At 43.5% G+C, this 18,725-nt stretch overlaps 1 protein-coding gene across 4 annotated transcripts in view; it reads left to right on the top strand.

Moving 5' to 3' along the window:
* LOC126251764 (complexin) overlaps nucleotides 1–18,725 on the top strand; it is a 701,713-nt gene that overhangs the window by 550,823 nt on the left and 132,165 nt on the right. For all 4 annotated transcript variants that reach the window (XM_049952384.1, XM_049952383.1, XM_049952381.1 and 1 more), the window contains exon 2: nucleotides 1,557–1,717. In XM_049952384.1, the coding sequence (XP_049808341.1) occupies nucleotides 1,557–1,717 (161 nt within the window). The remainder of the gene's footprint in view (nucleotides 1–1,556; nucleotides 1,718–18,725) is intronic.

Below are 18,725 nucleotides of genomic sequence, written 5' to 3'. Positions count from 1 at the left end.
AGTCCCCTGCTGACATGCAGGGTCCATGGATTCATGAGGTTGTCTCCATACCTTTACACGTCCATCCACTCCATACAATTTGAAACGAGACAGGCAACATGTTTCCACTCATCAGCAGTCCAATGTCGGTGATGACGGGCCCAGACGAGGCGTAAAGCTTTGTGTCGTGCAGTCATCTAACATACACGAGTGGGCCTTCGTTCCGAAAGCCCATATCGATGATGTTTCGTTGAATGATTCGCACGCTGACACTTGTTGATGGCCCTGCATTGAAATCTGCAGAAGTTTTCGGAAGGGCTGCACATCTGTCACGTTGAACGATTCTCTTCAGTCGCCGTTGGTCCCGTTCTTGCCGGATCTTTTTCCGGCCGCAGCGATGTCGGAGATTTGATGTTTTACCGGATTCCTGATATTCACGGTACACTCGTGAAATGGTCGTACGGGAAAATCCCCACTTCATCGCTGCCTCGAAGATACTTTGTCCTATCGCTCATGTGCCGACTATAGCACCACGTTCAAACTCACTTAAATCTTGATAATCTACCATTGTAGCAGCAGTAACCGATCTAACAACTGCGCCAGACCCTTGTTGTCTTATATAGGCGTTGCCGATTGCAGCGCTGTATTCTTGCTGTTTACGTATCTCTGTATTTGAATACGCATGGCTGTATCAGTTTCTTTGGCGTTTCGGTACAGTGTGAACCTGGAGCCGATGAGTCACTGAAAGTGGTTTGTTCCTGTACCAACTCTTGATTCCCTGTAGGTCTCCTATAGTTTTGCTACAAATTTCTGGGGCCGTGGGTTTCGTATGTACATCTCAGTCATCGGTGAACAGACCCGCAGAGTTCCCGATCTTGTCACAACATTTACACCGCGTGTAAAATATTGACTGAACTACACACCTTTAAATTCTGAAGGCACCAGGGACAAACTATAGGGAGCGAAAGGTTATTTATAATTTGTACAGAAACGAGACTGCAGTCATAAGAGTTGAAGCACATGAAAGGTTCAAATGGTTCAAATGGCTCTAAGCACTATGGGAATTAACATCTAACGTCATCAGTCCCCTAGACTTAGAACTAATTAAACCTAACTAACCGAAGGACATCACACACATCCATGTCCGAGGCAGGATATGAACCTGCGCCCGCAGCAGCAGCGCGGATGAAGCCTGAAGCGCCTAGAACCGCTGTGGCGGTTTGTAGTGCACTTTCGTTCAGGTGATTTTAAAATCAGGCTCTAGGTAGAAGCATCGACCAGGGAGCATCATGTGTTCCTAGGTGCAACATCCTCCAGGCACAACACTCTCCCCTACAAATTCCCACAGTGAGCTGTATTCTCACTGAGAACTGTCTCTTAGTTCAGCTATGATATTCTAGCCAAAAGATACCAAATGAAAATAAAGTTCCCCTTTAGCACTGACGAAATGCTACATCAATGCATCTTTTGACATGGACTATGGGTGTTCAAGCAGTGGTGCAATTTGATTTGTGGAGCAGTGGGGCCGAGTTATTGGCGGCTGCAGGTGGTGTTACAAGACGTGCTTGTTGTTGCAGGTGCGGTGGGCGGAGACGATGATGGCGACGACAAGGAGAAGGAGGAGGAGGCCGAGAGGGAACGTCAGGAGGCGATCCGCGAGGCCGAGGAGCGCCGCAAGGAGAAGCACCGCAAGATGGAGGAGGAGCGAGAGAAGATGCGCCAGGAGATCCGCGACAAGGTAGGCCCACGTTGTAGCGCTGTGCGTGTATGAGGCGACGCGCGATGGACAGGGGCAGTGCAGCCAGCTCCAGCAAGATAACCTGCGCCCTGCGCAGAAACGCGTTCTCGTTCTCAGCGCAGGGCGAGTCCACGCCTCTGCCCCGAAGGGGCGGCCGCGTTAGTTTGCTCTCGCCCACCGAGCTGCGCACGTTGTCCACTACGAACGCACCTTCCTTTGCCCACTTCTACGCGGCCGGTGGCTGCTCGCTCTACTGTGGGAATGGAGGAGTGTGTACACCACCTTTCTCAAACAATTTTAAAGAAACTTTTCATTCAAAAAAAAAAACAAGTTTAATTCTCTCGCATCACGTAGCCTCATTTGTCAGCGTCATGAAGCACTTCTTATTATTTCGTTAATGGTCATAGTTATTGTGATTTTTCGGCTTTAACTAAGCCAGTGCACGGAATTCCAGTTTTTTGCAATGGAAAATAGGGGTCGATATGAGTTTGCATTTGGTGCGTGCTAGGTCATACATCGTTGCTAACCCATTCAATTTTTTTTTCAACCTTGAGACGAGTTCTATATCTATCTCCAATCTCATTGATCATATGTAGAGCATGCACTTCTGCTCACACTCACAAATGATAGAGTTAAAGTGAAAAGTTCATAACATTGCTCGCATTTCACTAGTAGTTTGCGATTTAGAAAAGATTTTTCTGCAAATAGTAGGAAACAAAGCAGTGAATATTTCGCCATATAGTTAACATGTGAAACTTTCTGATCCATCACAATATATAAGCAACTACCGTATTTTTCAATTAAGTAATGTAATTATTTTAAGTCCGCAGCCCGTGGTCTTGCGGTATCGTTCTCGCTTCCCGCGCACGTGGTCCTGGGTTTGATTCCCAGCTGGGTCAGGGATTTTCCCTGCCTCGAGATGACTGGGTGTTGTTGTGTTGTCTTCATCATCATTATTCATTCTCATTACGGTCGGAGGAAGGCAATGGCAAACCACCTCCGCTACGACCTTGCCTAGTCGGGTCTCCCGCATCGTTCCCTATGCTCCTCGGAGTATGGGACCTCATCATCAATTATTTTAAGGTCCATTGACAGCTTATGATATAAGAGTATGGGTTTGCAACAATATATGTGAAGAAATTATATGTTTATTTTTATATCGAGCATGAGCTTTTCATGAGCTATTCACCAGAATTGTCCACAATTGTTTATTTAATAATAGGCTGCTGCAGGCTCCTGTCACAATTGCAGCAACATTAACCATATTAATCAGGTGAAATTGTAAAAAAAATATGCTGTGTTTTGGCAAAAGAAGCTATTTTTAACGTGCAAACAAGAGAAATAAACGAAAATAAATCTCTGCTTCTATTGCAATTCGAACATAATATTGTAACCCATTGTGTATTTAATAGTAATGGGTTGACTTACCTAATTATTGGTCGTACTGGTATAACGTGTTAACATGTTTATTTGTAGACTCGATAGATATAGTTTACAAGTTCTGCTTGTGAGTAGCCTTCAGCAGTTGAACTGTACATCCCTTACCAGGAGATGGCCACACACAGCGCAACTGCCCCCCCCCCCCACTATCTTTATCCCCTTGGCCCCTACTTCATCATCTGGCGCAGGTACAGACCAAGGTATTTTGGATACACTCTACACGTAACATTCCAGCCAATAGCGTCACTGTGCCAGTTGTGACTGCCTGCGGCAGTCTATTATTATACAAACAATTCTGGTCAAAAGCTCACGAAAACTTCATGCTCGATATAAAAATAAACATGTGCAGGTGTGCAAACATTATTTTAGGCGTGGTGAAGATACTTACCCACTGTAATGTTCTGTATGTGTGGCATGAAACAAACGCAGCAAGTATTGCAGTAAGAAGCGCCAATGATAGTTTTCCGAGCATACAAACTTATCTACGGAGAGCAATAAGCAGAAACGCGAGTCCCTCATGGCTCTCACCGCAGCGTTGCCAGGTACCATGGCAGGCAACGGATGGAGCACGTGGCGTACGACAGACACCTACAGAACACTGCCGACTCCAGCCTCTGTGCACAGAACGCCTAATGCACCTTCATTCTTATCTGCACATGACCACAGTCTCAGCAACATGATTGACCAAAAACTCCAGGTTTTTATGTGACTTTATCAACAATCTCCCCTCCACACAGAGTAACATGTTCACGATCAACTTGACACGTTAAATTCTTCTAAAATCTGAAGCATTTTATGACCGCTTCCAGGAACGTCGTCGGGGCTACTCGAGACTGTCACGATTTTCTGTTTTTTTTCTTAATTCTTTTCTTCGTCTACAGTCTGGTGGACATCGGAATGCAGCATGGTCAGAGGACGTACTAGTGCAGTTTATCAATGTAGGACTTTGAGAAAGTTCGAATCATTGGCGTGAGGGACATAGGAGCATCACATCGACACATCACACATACAGTTGTCCGTATTGCAACAAGTGTAGCGCCACTCGCGACTAGATAGGCTCACACAAGTGTGGCAAGAGGAGTAGGCACCGCTGCTTCCACAAAGGCTAAGCTACGAGACGATCTTAGGACTATCGGCTGTGTCTGACGAACAGAATGACAACAGTTAATATCTATTCAGAGGTTACAGGAGAGTGTCATCACCAACTGTAGGGAATACATTACTGCAAGCTGGCTGAATTCCCGAGTTACCACGCGTTATTTATCGCTGACAGCATACTACAAACAACAGAAATTTGCAAGAGAGCCAAAGTGAACTAGAATAGTGAGTGGGATTCTGTGGTGTTCAACGATGAGGCTCGCTTGTATCTGTGGCAGTCAGATCGACGCTAACGTCGTAACCACACTCTTATAAAGTCTGTGTTTTACGAAACTATGTACTCACGACTGTTATCCAACTTAAACTCGTATGCTAATCTTTGACTAAACAGAACCTAATTTGAACTGAACTGTAATTGGTCTGAATACAACTGATCTATGTTAAATGCGCATCTGGCCCTAATCAAATTTTCCACTTACCTCTCGTCCGGCCGTTCTCTGTGGCCGAACGGTTCTAGGCGCTTCAGTCCGGAACTGCGCTGCTGCCGCGGTCGCAGGTTTGAATCCTGCTTCGGACGTGGATGTGTGTGATGTCCTTAGGTTAGTTAGGTTTAAGTAGTTCTAAGTCTAGGGGACTGATGACCTCAGATGTTAAATCCCATAGTGCTTCGAGCCATTTGAATCTCACGTCCTGGCAACATTTTGCAAATTTCTCGAAGGCACAACAGTAAACAGTAAGCAGACAGTGGCTAAGCTAGATTTCTATTCCTAAATAAAATTTCCAAACTATTTCCTAACTGTTTCGAGCCACATGGTACAATGTGGTAATGCGTAATGGTAAGCAGTGCGATGGGGAGAGTAACTATTCCTATGAAATAATGTTCCAGGTCAACGATTTAAAAAAAAATTATATATTCAAAAAAGACAGAGTTAAACTTCGCGTGATCTGCACATATAACATAGGTCTGAACAATACTATGCATAACGAAGTGAACGATGATTTAAAGAGGATACAATGTTAACAAAGAATTTGTATAAAAATAGAACAGATTAATCAGTTAATATGTTAATGCATGACTCAGAGAAATGGCGTGTTCTTTCTCTCAGCTCTGATCTCGTTAGTTAGGTGACAATAATTATTCCAACGAATTACCTGAACAGTTCTGCACTCTTACCTCAAACTTCTTCACTTCAAAAATACCGACATTATTCAAAATATATATTCTCTTCTCTTTTTAATATATACATCTTATTTATTCTTGCTGTCCTTTACAATCAATCTTTCTTCACGTAACAGTTACAATTAGTCCACACATCTCTAATAAATACGTCCGTCACCTACCACACTTCAGCACACATGTGTGTGATGTCCTTAGGTTAGTTAGGTTTAAGTAGTTCTAAGTCTAGGGGACTGATGACCTCAGATGTTAAATCCCATAGTGCTTCGAGCCATTTGAATCTCACGTCCTGGCAACATTTTTGCAAATTTCTCGAAGGCACAACAGTAAACAGTAAGCAGACAGTGGGCATGGAAATGTAGCAAAGGCAAAGACTGTGCAACGACAAGACCAAAGATTGTTTAAAACTAATGCAACTTGCTGTCTGTCTCTCTGACGTGCACATCGATAACATATAAAAACCAAAATTACATGACCACCCTAAGCGTGCTCGTAGGTGACATCATGAAGGGTCACGGGAAGCAGAGTGTCTAGGGACCTGTATTTGTACCTCTACGACTTCCGGAATAATGATGTGGGGAACTATTGCATATTACAACAGGACTGGTTTGGTAATTGTTGAAGGGAGTCTGAATACTCGTCAGTAATGTGCCAGAATCACAGACGCCACTGTCATAGTCTTCATCACCAGCACATTCCGGCAAAAAAATGCAACATCTCACAGCGCACTTCACACAACAAACACGTTGAAAAGTGTACGGATCTGCGTCTGGCCTACCAGGTCCTCCGAGTTGATACCCATAGATGTGTCTAGGACGTGTGCTTTCATAACAGCTTACAGTCAGTAATCTTCATGAACTGACACAGCATGTGCTTCAAACAAGGCAAAAAATTCCTCAAAATGGTATTGTGAGGCTATTCGCTTCCATGCCACGGCCAACAGAAAAATATATTGTGTCTGAGAGGAGGGTCACATAGCGTTTTGTTGTTGATGATGACTCTGAACAGTTCCGAATGAAATAAAAGTTTACTCATTTAATATCCGTTTAGTTACGAAAATTTCTTTAAAAATGGGGAATTATCAGACTGGTACTCCTTGGTGTAGTGCAGTTATTAAGTAGTTAGAAGCGTGATCCAAAAACGACGTCTCTTCAAACACTCTTGCGTTACTCGTTAGAATGCACTCGACGATCACTAATTTTTATATTTATTTCGAGTGCATTTCGGAAGTTGGTGACTATGCAGTAGTTTTGAGGACTATAACTGGCAAACGACAGCAATGGAGAGCTACATCAGACCGAGAAACCGGTTACAACAACGAAACAGATGAACAGATCACTGTCCAGCGCCTTTCCTTGGAACCATTAGAAGTAAAAAAAACAGTCAGGATTCCTTTTCTCCATTTGTTATAGCATTAGCACTGCAATGTTTTTCGATGAACCCTCTGCCAAACACTTAAGTGTGAATTCTGCAGTATTCATGTAGATGTAAATTGAACTTGCTTAAAGCACAAAATGGTCGCATATCAACGACAACCGTACTTCTCAATTTACACTGCGCGTTGAAACGGAGTATCAATTTCATAGTCTGAAAAAAACTGCCTCCTTTTACATACTCCTTGCAACTGAGTTTCGTTTCAGATTAAAGTTAAAGCATTAGGGAAATGTAGTAATGATATTTCTCCTCCAGTGGCTTCGACTTAATAATCAGTTAATTAACGAGACGGTGGCTCCTGCAGCAGGACTCAAGATGGATGAGCTCCACGACGTGATGGCTCATCAATCTACTTGTTGTTACTTTTTATGGCAACTGAGAGTATTTACGGAAGCATTAGAAGGGCTTAAAAACACATTAGACGGGCTTAAAAAGCGCGCGCACACACACACACACACACACGCACGCGCGCACGCGCGCGCACGCGCGAGTGGAAAACAACACCACATCATAATACTGTTGACTACAAAAGGATATTCAGTCCTCCCAATACTTTCTAACGTTCGTCGACAAAATGTTTGGACTGTCTTCACACCCTTTATAAATTGTTTAAAAGAATTTGTCTTCTTCTGGCTGTAAGATTTTTGCTGCAATGTACTGTCTGACCGTTTCAGCTATAATGTAATGTTCAAGATAAACTTTAACGTATTGTTTCTGTCGCTATTATATGTACGGCAGGCAACAAACGATTGATCCTCTTTTTTTTTCCTTTCAGTCGCTTCTCATAATAGCAGGGCGTACCCTTATAGAAGTTCGTTCTTTGTGGCCAAATGCCCCAATAAGCTGGGAATGAGACAAAGGGAATCCCAACTGAGAATATTTGGGAGGAGATTTCCACTTCTGGTACCTGCATCATAACCAAGGAAAACCAAGTCAACCATCCAACAGCAGGCAGTGGGCTGTACAGCTTTTACAAGATACTGTCTGGCTTACACTGTCTTATCAAAAGTATCCAGAGATCTATCAGAGGACATTAGAGCGGGATGTGTTCACCGTTCGTCCTTATGGCTGCTTGAGCTCACATGGAGACACTTTCAGTGAGGTATCTGAATGCCTGTGGCGGAATGACAGTCCATTCCTCCTCCAGAGAAGATTGTGATTATAGACACTGTGATCTGCGGTGAAGTCGATGTTCTAACTCATCCCAAAAGGGTTCCATTGGGGTCAGATCGGGACTCGGGGCAGGCAAATCCATTTCAGGAACATTATTATCCACAAACCATTACGTCACATACGCTGCTCTATGATAAAGTGCATTGTCATGTCGATATAAACGGCCATCGTCTCCGAACTGTTCTTCACATTACACAGTGCACAATGCTGTAAAAAGTGTTCATATCATCACACATTAAAAGTCTTCCTGAGTGTTATAAGGGGACCACACCCTAAACTCGAAAAACAAGACCATACCGTGTCACAAGTTCCTCCTTTCTTCACTGTTCCACTACACATGATACGGCATTCGCCAAATCCGCGTGCTTCCATTGGATTTCCACAGAGTATAGCGTTATTTATCAGTCCAGTCATTCTTTTCCGGTCACCTACAGCCCAGTGTCGTCGCCCTTCGCATCACCTAAAGCGTCGCTTAGCACTGATTATAGAAATGTGTGGCTTCTGAGAAGCTGTTCTAACATTGTACCCGATCTTCGTTAACTACCTACAGTTGTCGTGCCAACTGGGCTGATGGCACTTCGGAACTAACGAGTAAATCTTTCGGCTGATACTCTCCAGAACGCTTGAAATCCCGTGTCAGTCAGTACATGAGATCTCCCTGGTCTAGGTTTAGCTGTGGTAGTTCTTTCGCATTTCTACTTTGCAGTCATATAACGAACAGTTGAATTGGGCAGCTTTAGAATGGTTGTATGTCTCTGATAGATTTGTTACAGTTGTAAGTGAATGCCTGTATTAATTCAGCTCAGACATCCACGGTAGCAGAAAAGTTGTTTCCCGAAATAGTTAATGAAAATGGATGGCAGTTTGCACGCTAATATTACACTACTGGCCATTAAAATCGCTACACCAAGAAGAAATGCAGATGATAAACGGGTATTCATTGGACAAATATATTATACTAGCACTGACATGTGATTACATGTTCACGCAATTTGGGTGCATAGATCCTGAGAAATCAGTACCCAGAACAACCACCTCTGGGCGTAATAACGGCCTTCATACGCCTGGGCATTGAGTCAAACAGAGCTTCGATGGCTTGTACAGGTACAGCTGCCCAATTCGATACCACAGTTCATCAAGAGTAGTGACTGGCCTATTGTGACGAGCCAGTTGCTCGGCCGCCATTGACCAGACTTTTCAGTTGGTGAGAGATCTGGAGAATGTGCTGGCCAGGGTAGCAGTCGAACATTTTCTGTATCCAGAAAGGCCCGTACAGGACCTGCAACATGCGGTCGTGTACTATCCTGCTGAAATGTAGGGTTTCGCAGGGATCGAATGACGGGTAGAGCCATGGGTCGTAACACATCTGAAATGTAACGTCCACTGTTCAAAGTGCCGTCAATGCGAACAAGAGGTGACCGAGACCTGTAACCAATGGCAGCCCCTACCATCACGCCGGGTGATACGCCAGTATGGCGATGACGAAAACACACTTCCAATGTGCATTCACCGCAATGTCGCCAAACACGGATGCGACCATCATGATGCTGTAAACAGAATCTGGATTGATCGGAAAAAATGACGTTTTGCCGTTCGTGCACCCAGGTTCGTCGTTGAATACACCATCGCAGGCGCTCCTGTCTGTGATAGCAGCGTCAAGGGTAACCGCAGCCATGGTCTCCGAGCTGATAGTCCATACTGCTGCAAACGTCGTCGAACTATTCGTGCAGATGGTTGTTGTCCTACAAACGTCCCCATCTGTTGTCTCAGGGATCGAGACGTGGCTGCACGATCCGTTACAGCCATGCGGATAAGATGCCTGTCATCTCGACTGCTAGTTGTACGAGGCCGTTGGGATCCAGCACGGCTTTCCGTATTACCCTCCTGAACCCTCCGATTCCATATTCTGCTAACAGTCATTGGATCTCGACCAACGCGAGCAGCAATGTCGGGATACAATAAACCGCAATCGCGATAGGCTACAATCCGACCTTTATCAAAGTCGGAAACGTGAAGGTACGCATTTATCCTCCTTACACGAGGCATCACAAAAGCGTTTAATCAGGCAACGCCGGTCAGCTGCTGTTTGTGTGTGAGAAATCGGTTGGAAACTTTCCTCATGTCAGCACGTTGTAGGTGTCGCCACAGGCGGCAACCGTGTGTGAATGCTCTGGAAAGCTAATCATTTGCCAATCACAGCATCTTCTTCCTGTCGGTTAAATCTCGCGTCTGTAGCACGTCATCTTCGTGGTGTAGAAATTTTAATGGCCAGTAGTGTATTAATCAAACACTTGCTTGATGGGGTGACACTAGAATAGAAGTGTGGCAACACGATAAGAAATAACCAATAACACTTATTAAGAGTTGGTTACTAAACTTAACTTTTGGTAACAGTACGATGTGTGGCACTTGGCCCAAACAATGAGACTCATCTAAAATTGAATGCCAATTCAAATAGTTTACAGAACATTTAAAATTAACTTTAAACCAAGGTGACTTAATATTCTTTAATGGAGACACGCCCTATGTAAGACACAGAATGAAACAAGGGTAAAGACGTAAATCTAGGTGACACTACCAGAACACATCAGAAGGTCCTTAATTATCAAATACTGAGAATAAGAGATGATTTAAACTTTACTGACAAAAAGAAACTAAAATCGTACTTAAAACGATGAAAAACAATTTAAGAACAATATCTAGGCAAGATAATTTTGAGCCCAGGAACACACATCAATTGAAAATTTAACACATTTTCCAATAACACAAGAATAATTAAGTTACAACAGATTAACGTATATGTTGGGGTGCCAACGCACATAAAAATTTGCTTAAGGTGAAGGCCACAAGCTAACGGATACAAATTCATAATTATTCCAAGTATAAACTTAACTCTAACTGGAGCATCAAGTAGTATGACTGCGGTTGGAGGAAACAGCGCGAAAGACAGACCGCGGTGAGAGCTGCAGAGTATCAAATGACGTGAACATCCGGTTATGCATGCCGACAGGCCGTGAGTAAGTGGGACCCGGTCCTGCGTGACACGTACCAGGAACGGAGTAAAGAAAATTATTAAGGACAGTTCCCTGCAGCACAAATAATTTTAATTAAAATTCCAACACAGCTGTGCATCAAATAAATATCTCTTAGGGTAGAGAGCTCTTACCAAAAACCATGACAAGCAAAAGATTTAAGAAAGTACATAAAAATATTAAAAAAATAATTTCAGCAATAAAAGAATAACATCAGAATTTCTTCTTTTTAGCAAACCATTAAATCAGCCACAACGACACTCGCGTGACATTCAAAGCTCACACATTAGCCCATAGAGGTGCGGAGGGAACAAATACTTCCTGGAACAGATTAAAATTTATCTAAGCCAGTTTAAATAGAACAGATGCACTACACAATTTCATAGACAGCGTAGGCCTTTAGCATTAGCTTCAAGGAAACCAGAACAACAAAAACAAATTATAAATATGTCAGTAAAACAACAAAACCGACTCACTCTGACATTAACAATTAAGCATTCGTAGTAACTGCTAGTACAAAATAGTTCACTGCTCCTCCAATTGAAAACTGCATGGCCAATCATTTGCTTTAAAAATTGGAAGAATTAAGGGAGGCGAACAAGAACAGGTAACGCCACTAATGCACACCGCCAAACTTCCAAATAAGCTTCCTTCTGGAACACGGTGCTTTACACTCGCTAAAGGCTCACGAGCACACAAAATCCCAATTACAATAAAATATCAGCCAACGAATCAGTCTAAAATGTCTACCAGATCGTGGAATCACATTGCCCTTCGAATACGATGGAGACATGGGCATCCGTAGCCAGCAAGCAGAAGGAAGACAGACCAAAATGACGGTGAACACTGCGCTGACAGCTCGGTGCCCTTCTGATAAGCCACAGCATAAGCCACGCAGTACTCAATAACTTACACGGGGTAACATGACGCCAATGTTGGACGCCCGCCAACAGCTAACATCACGGCGAAGAGGCCCCACGGCAAGCTCGTTACAACTTCGTTCCTCAGCTCATACTGTCAACCAAGCTGGCCACCACGCCCGGAGCCGCCACACCGGAGGGATCTGCGCTCCAACAGCAAAATTGCTGTTAGTCAAAGATCATAAGAATAGTGATATCGATACATAGCGAGAAAGCCGCTACGGCTCACACTGAAAACATCCGAGCGAATGCTGGACAGGAGCGTGAAGCGCCATCAATGCAACTAATCTCGCCTATTGATAAACACTTCAGGACTTTGGAAAAAACATTCGACAGCATCCACAAGACCTAAACTGCCGAGCCCTTTGTTCACGTGAAGGCCCAGATGCCTGTGTAGTTTGAGTACAATTCCAGAATCGCAGTGTCACTAGTGGGGGTCCGGATCCCAGCTGGCTACTCTCCACCATTTAATATCACTGCCGATGTTCACCAGGTCTCTGCCCTGTCACCTCCGTTATTCATCCTATGCATCGATACACCTAAAGGCTATCGCACAGACACGGGACATTTCTTTATATGGATGATGTGACCCCAGCGCAAGAAAAACATCTTAATTCAGTATCAGGTAAAAAACTGGACTAAAGGACTGGCCGAAAGTAGAATGCGTCTCAACACCCATAAGACCGAATACCTGGGATGCGTCCCCCAAACGTGTGGTATTATCTAAAGAAATCATTTTAAATACCTAAACACACTGTCACCTCAAACTGTGGGGAAACTTTTGATATCCAAGCGACGGTAAACGCAGCTTGGTACAAGGGAAGACAAGTAGCTTGAGTCCTCTGCGGTAAAAAGATAGCCTGAAACCTAAAGACAAAAGTTTACAAGACCATGTTATGCCCAGAAACAACTTATGATGTACAATGCCATCAACTGACGAAAAAGCTTGAGCAAACTTTCCATATTATAAAGATGACTATGCTTCGATGGGCTCTCGGACTAATTAGACGTGGCCAAATAAGGCATAAGGATATTCGATGAAGATTTCGGTCGCTCTGGTTGTGAAAAAAGTGAAGTTAGCTCCCCTCCTCTAGGTGAGATGGCAGGACGACTCGTTCGAAAAACTACAGTCCGATTTCATACAGTTAGTCAAACGATCACATGGAAAAGCAACAAAGCGGTGGACCGACAGCTTCAAGTCTGACACGCACTACGTTGGTTTAAAATCCGAAGATGTCAATAACAGAGTGATTGAAGGAGATATAGTGAAGCATTGTAACTTGTAGGTGCAGGATAAGCCCTAAAAAAGAGAGAGCCTAGAGGTTGAAGGGAAACACAGTGTGTTCGCACGCGGATTTCAAGATCTTTGGCATGGATTGTAGTACAGAGATTAATCGGCTACACATCGGAACTGTTTCTGTTATTCTTCCAAGGACAGCGATAAGTTGTCTGTACATCCGTGACGACATGATTCCTGACCTCCGCATCTGTTGTTCCTCTTAATAAAATGGTTTAAATGGCTCTAAGCACTATGGGTCTTAACATCTGAAGTCATCTGTCCCCTATACTTAGAACTACTTAAACTAACCTAAGGACACCACACACATCCATGCCCGAGGCAGGATTCGAACCTGTGACCGTAGCAGCAGCGCGGTTCCGGACTGAAGTTCCTAGGACCGCTCGGCCACAGCGGCCGTCTCATCTTAATATCCCAAAGTCTCTCTCTTTCAAGTGTAAGGCAACTTGTTCGAAGCAGCCTACTTCTGTGTTGACTCTCAGGGTCTCTGAAACTCAGTCCCATTGGGCACAAGTAGAATACACTTTGATATTGTTTTACTTTCACCTCGTTTCGAGCGACTACTAACGCCGAGCCTTACCGCGTGCATAATTATCCCAGAAGAATCGCATTCCGGACAGGCACTGGACATTTGTAAAATACCTTGTCACATATAATAAGCGAGTATGGTCTTTTGGAGTATTCACACAAGTTAAAAGAGAGAACATTGTGCGTGCCTGTACCATCCGCTACTAAATGTTATGAGCTCTATTTGTTAAGCAGTACTACTTACAATTGAAAACACTTAGATTCGTACTGTGCGGTGTTCAGTGCACTTCTTGTCAAGATTTTTTTACCCGAGTATCGGGTATGTGCGCGAAGGTGATAGAAATATACAAAGGTGATGAAGAAGGACCTATGTATGATTCTGATATAAGAAATGCTGTTTCGCAAATGACAGTCGAAATTTGCTCACCTAAGCATGTTGTCGGAGAACTCTGTTAGTGGACTACGATAACGTAAGATCTTCATTTGTCCAATGTAACAAACCAACCGTGGGGGCGGGAAACACTGCTGCTTCACTGGAGGTGACATGATCTTCGATCATCTATATGTTTCGAAATTGCAGATGTTGCCACCGAAGCGCTATAGCATGAACTTTGAAGACAACTCTTGTTGCAATGCTTTATGACTGCTGAGTTAGCAACACAGGTTCACAGACATTACTGTGCGTTCTTCAAATGCATTTTCGCCATAGACCGTCACGAGTAACAAGTCGTGTGTAAATACGTGCCATAGTTTTGTATCCGTGCAGGGCGTGACAGCGCCGAGATCCGTCACTATCACCATAATAATAAATCAGGCGACGATGGCTCAACTGCGAAGCCAGGGAGCTAACTCGAGAAGAGGGAACAAAACTCACCGTTCGAGTCAATATATGTGGAAGCAGGAAGTCAGTACACCGCATAGAGACGAGCACGGAGAAAAACACAACGCGTCGAATGCGAACGACTGAACAACTCAACAAGTGGAACCAAGAGCATGGAACCATGCGAGAGCCAGGTCGTAGTATGCTGACGTCAGCGTAAGAACTGACCGGCCAGGCCTGTTGCTGACAGCAAGCAAACACCTGGTTGATTTGGGGGAAGGGACTAAATAACGAGGTCATCGGTCCCAACGGATTAGGGAAGAAAAGGGGAGGAAGTCGGCCGTGCCCTTTCAAAGGAATCATCCCGGCATTTGCTTGAAGCGAATTAGGGAATTCACGGAAAACCTTAATCAGGATGGCCGGACGCGGATCTGGACCGTCATCCTCACGAACGTGAATCCAGTGTGTTAACCACTGCGCCACCTCGCTTGGTCAGACACCTGAGTCAACGGTTTCGCCCATTCCACACTTCGCGTGCACCCTCTGTGACAGCGTTTTGCACTATTGCGCTGCGATAGCCACGCCAGATTATCTGAACCCATCTAGATGTCGCTGGCAAGGATACTAAACATCGTGGTATCGCCAACAGATCGCGGTGCAACACTAAAGTTGGAACGCACATCGATACCACAGACATTAGCAATGTCTCGCTTCAGTCCGCAACGACGAATAGAAGAGACTGAAGAAGACGATGCCCCCTGTCTCAGCACCGCAGCGCCATCACACGGAGGTCAATACAGAGCCGAGCTGGGAAGAGCTCTGCCACAGTCCGTGTCCTCAGCTGAAGCAGACGACATCATCGAGTAGAATTAAAGAACTATTCAAGTCTCACACGGAAATGTACTTTTGTAAATGTTAAACACTATACTTCAAGAGAAGAATTGTAATTGTATGCATAGAGTGATACTTTAATAGTCAGTGACAATTGTAAATTATCGAGTACCCTTATGGATAGAACCGAATCAAGTTAAGTAAGCCTTTTCATTCGTTCATGTAATAAAGTGAACTAATATTTCGTGTGTTGTATTTCGATGAGCCAAAATCAGCTGTCTGTAAAAGCAGTGCACGGATAAGTTCTACCGCATAAAGAGTATTCTCCTCTCTGTGGAATAAACTTGCAATTATTTCGTTGTTATGGTCTTCAGTCCGAAGATTGGTTTGGTGCGAGCTCTCCGTGCTACTCTATCAAGTGCAAGCCTCTTCATCTCCCAATAACTACTGCAAGCTACATTCATTTGAGTTTCCTTATCGTGATCTAGCCTCGGCCTTTCTCTACAATATTCACCACCCTCCCCCCGACATTCCTATATTTCTAAGTTTCTTGTTGCCCCAGGATGTATCACATCAACCGAATCTTTATTTTCATCAAGTTACACCAGTAAGTAACTTCTCCTCCCCGTTCGATTCGATACCTCCTTTACTGGTTTCCTTTCAACCCATCTCATCTACAGCATTCTTCTGTAACATCACATTTTAAAATACTGTGTGTTGTTCTTGTTTGGAAATTTTTCTTTACATGTTTCACTTCCTGACTCTTGGGTGCTACCAGAGCTATATTTTTCAGAAACGCTAATCTTGCTGTTGCCAATCTGCATTAATCTGCATTTTTACATCCTCTATACTTCGGCTCTTACATGCGCCCAAATAGCACAAATCATCTACTACTTTTAGTTTCTTATTTCCTAGTCTAATATCCTCAGCATAGCCTGATTTTACTGAATTACATACCAGTAATCGTTTCAATTTTGACGATGTTCGTTTGATACCCTCTTTTCGAGACACCATTCTTCCCTTCATCTGTTCTTCCAAGACCTTTGCCGTCTCTGACAGAATTACAATGTCATCGGCAAACAAAAAAGTTTCTTATTTCTTCTCTCTGGAATTTAATTCCCCTTCCAAATTTATTCTTGGTCTTTCTTATTCATTTGTCAGTGTACAAACTGAAAAATAAAAGGGATGGGCTACAACCCTGTCCCATTCCTTTCTGAAGTACTGCTTCCCTTTTATGTCCTTGGACTCTTGCAATTGCAGTCTTATTTCTGTACAAGCTGTAGATAATCTGCTACCTTCAGAATTTCAAAGAGTATATTCCAGTCAGCATTGTCAAAAGCTTCCTCTGAATATGCATATCCTGTAAACGTAGGTTTACCTATGTTCAACCTTTCTTCTAATTTAAGTCATAGGATCAGTATTGCTTCGCGCATTCCTACATTTCTCCGAAACCCAAACTCATCTTCCCCGAGGTAGCTTCTACCAGTCATTTTATTCTTCTGTGGGGCGTCCTACGTCCGTTGTATCTTCCGTTACTGTCAGTGTCTCAAAGAGCTTTTTCGGCAGCGGATCTGGAAGCTTTGTGGACAACTGAACATCTGACTTCAGTGTTGATGCAGCTGTCTCGCCGCTCGTGGGATTTCTCACTTGGTAACCTAAGCGCATTTAGAGGCTAGCTTTGTAGAGATGTTAGGTCGGCTGTGGGTGTCAGCTGTAGGAAATGACTACGTTAGCTTGTAGACATTTCTCCGGAAGAAGACGTTTAACGAACGGAAATTGGTAATTTCCGAGTCTCTGAGCTACTGTAAAGTGATTCACAATTGCGTTTGCTCGAAAAGCAGACGGTAATGCGTTGCGAAATCCTTTAAGCGCAACACTTAACATAAAAGGCAAGTAACAGAAATCTTTTTTCGTGAAGCTGTGTACCATTTCAAACTGCGCACTGTAAAATGGATGCAGTTTTATCACAACCCATTTAATCTTGCTTCATTTTCATTACATGTATATTTGTCGTTTTTAATCCTGTTTAGTTATTGCTTGTTTGTGAGGCTTTGACTAAATTTAAATTTTCAGTGAAGCTCTATTTGCTTTCGCAGCAGCTTCCTAGTACGGTTGTCGAACCACGGTCGCTCTTTCTTAGTTCAGGACAGTAGACAGTCCCCTACCGATCCTTGTGGGACCCCACATGTTCTGTTACTACATTCTGAGTTAAGTTTTATGCCTGTGAAAAATCTCTGATGACTTGTCTGACATCTCATCTACATCTACATATTACTCTGCAGACCAGTGCGATTTTCATGGGAAATGGAACGGGAAAGTAAACTTGCCGCTGTACCGGTTCGTCGGGCTTTTTTCCGTTCCATTCACATATGGAGATTGGGAAGGATGATTGCTTAAAAGTCTCTGACACCCAGATCTCCAGTAGTCAAACACTCAGATAGGTACCAGATGTTGTAGTCGACAGAGTATCAACCAAAACACCGATTTAGTTCCTGCTATGTGCTGTCGTCCAGCAGAAAATGCCTCAACTGTAAGTAAAAGTAACAGCAGAACTACGGAACACAGGAAAACCATATCTGTGAGCAGCCATTTGTAGATATTGCGTGGGAGAGTTGATAGAGCATAAGTTCGTCGTGCCTGACGTCCCGCGTTCAAGTCATCACTTACGACCTTTTTTTCCTGTTCACGCGTAAAACTTTTATATGGAAGAACATTTTTCTGGCATGCAAAAGGGCTTTTAGGAGTTTGTAGCAATGTTCTTTTGGCAGTCTGCTTTCGCTTCGTTAGTTAAAAGTGGCAAACCTATTGAGTACATTTGTATAGATAGGTGTGGTGTTCTGCCGGACATGTACAACAGAACAGACTCCACTCGTGATGATTTAGGTAGTGCATTTGTAGTTTTACAGAATAAACATAAACAGTGGGAACGGTAGAATAAAGAAAAAATTGCACCACACTTCCGCACGTGTGATGCAATTGTTTCTTTATTTTTTCTGTTCCGTCAGTATATTCTGTAAAACTACAAATGTACTCTATAGGTTAACTAATTTCAAAGAAACGAAACGGAAGCAGACTGCCAAGAGAAGATTGCTGTAAACTCCAAAAAGCCCTTTTATATACCATGAACATGTTCTCCCATTAAACACTTTCAGGCGTAATACAATAAGAGAAAGTTATCATCATTGGGGTTTGAACCCCGGACCCTTGGTACGGTGATCTATCTAACGTTCTACCAACTTCCCCACGGATGCTACAAGG

The sequence above is a fragment of the Schistocerca nitens genome, chromosome 4, assembly GCF_023898315.1.
Source record: "Schistocerca nitens isolate TAMUIC-IGC-003100 chromosome 4, iqSchNite1.1, whole genome shotgun sequence".
Classification (NCBI taxonomy): domain Eukaryota; kingdom Metazoa; phylum Arthropoda; class Insecta; order Orthoptera; family Acrididae; genus Schistocerca; species Schistocerca nitens.
This window is presented reverse-complemented; position numbering and strand designations above follow the sequence as displayed.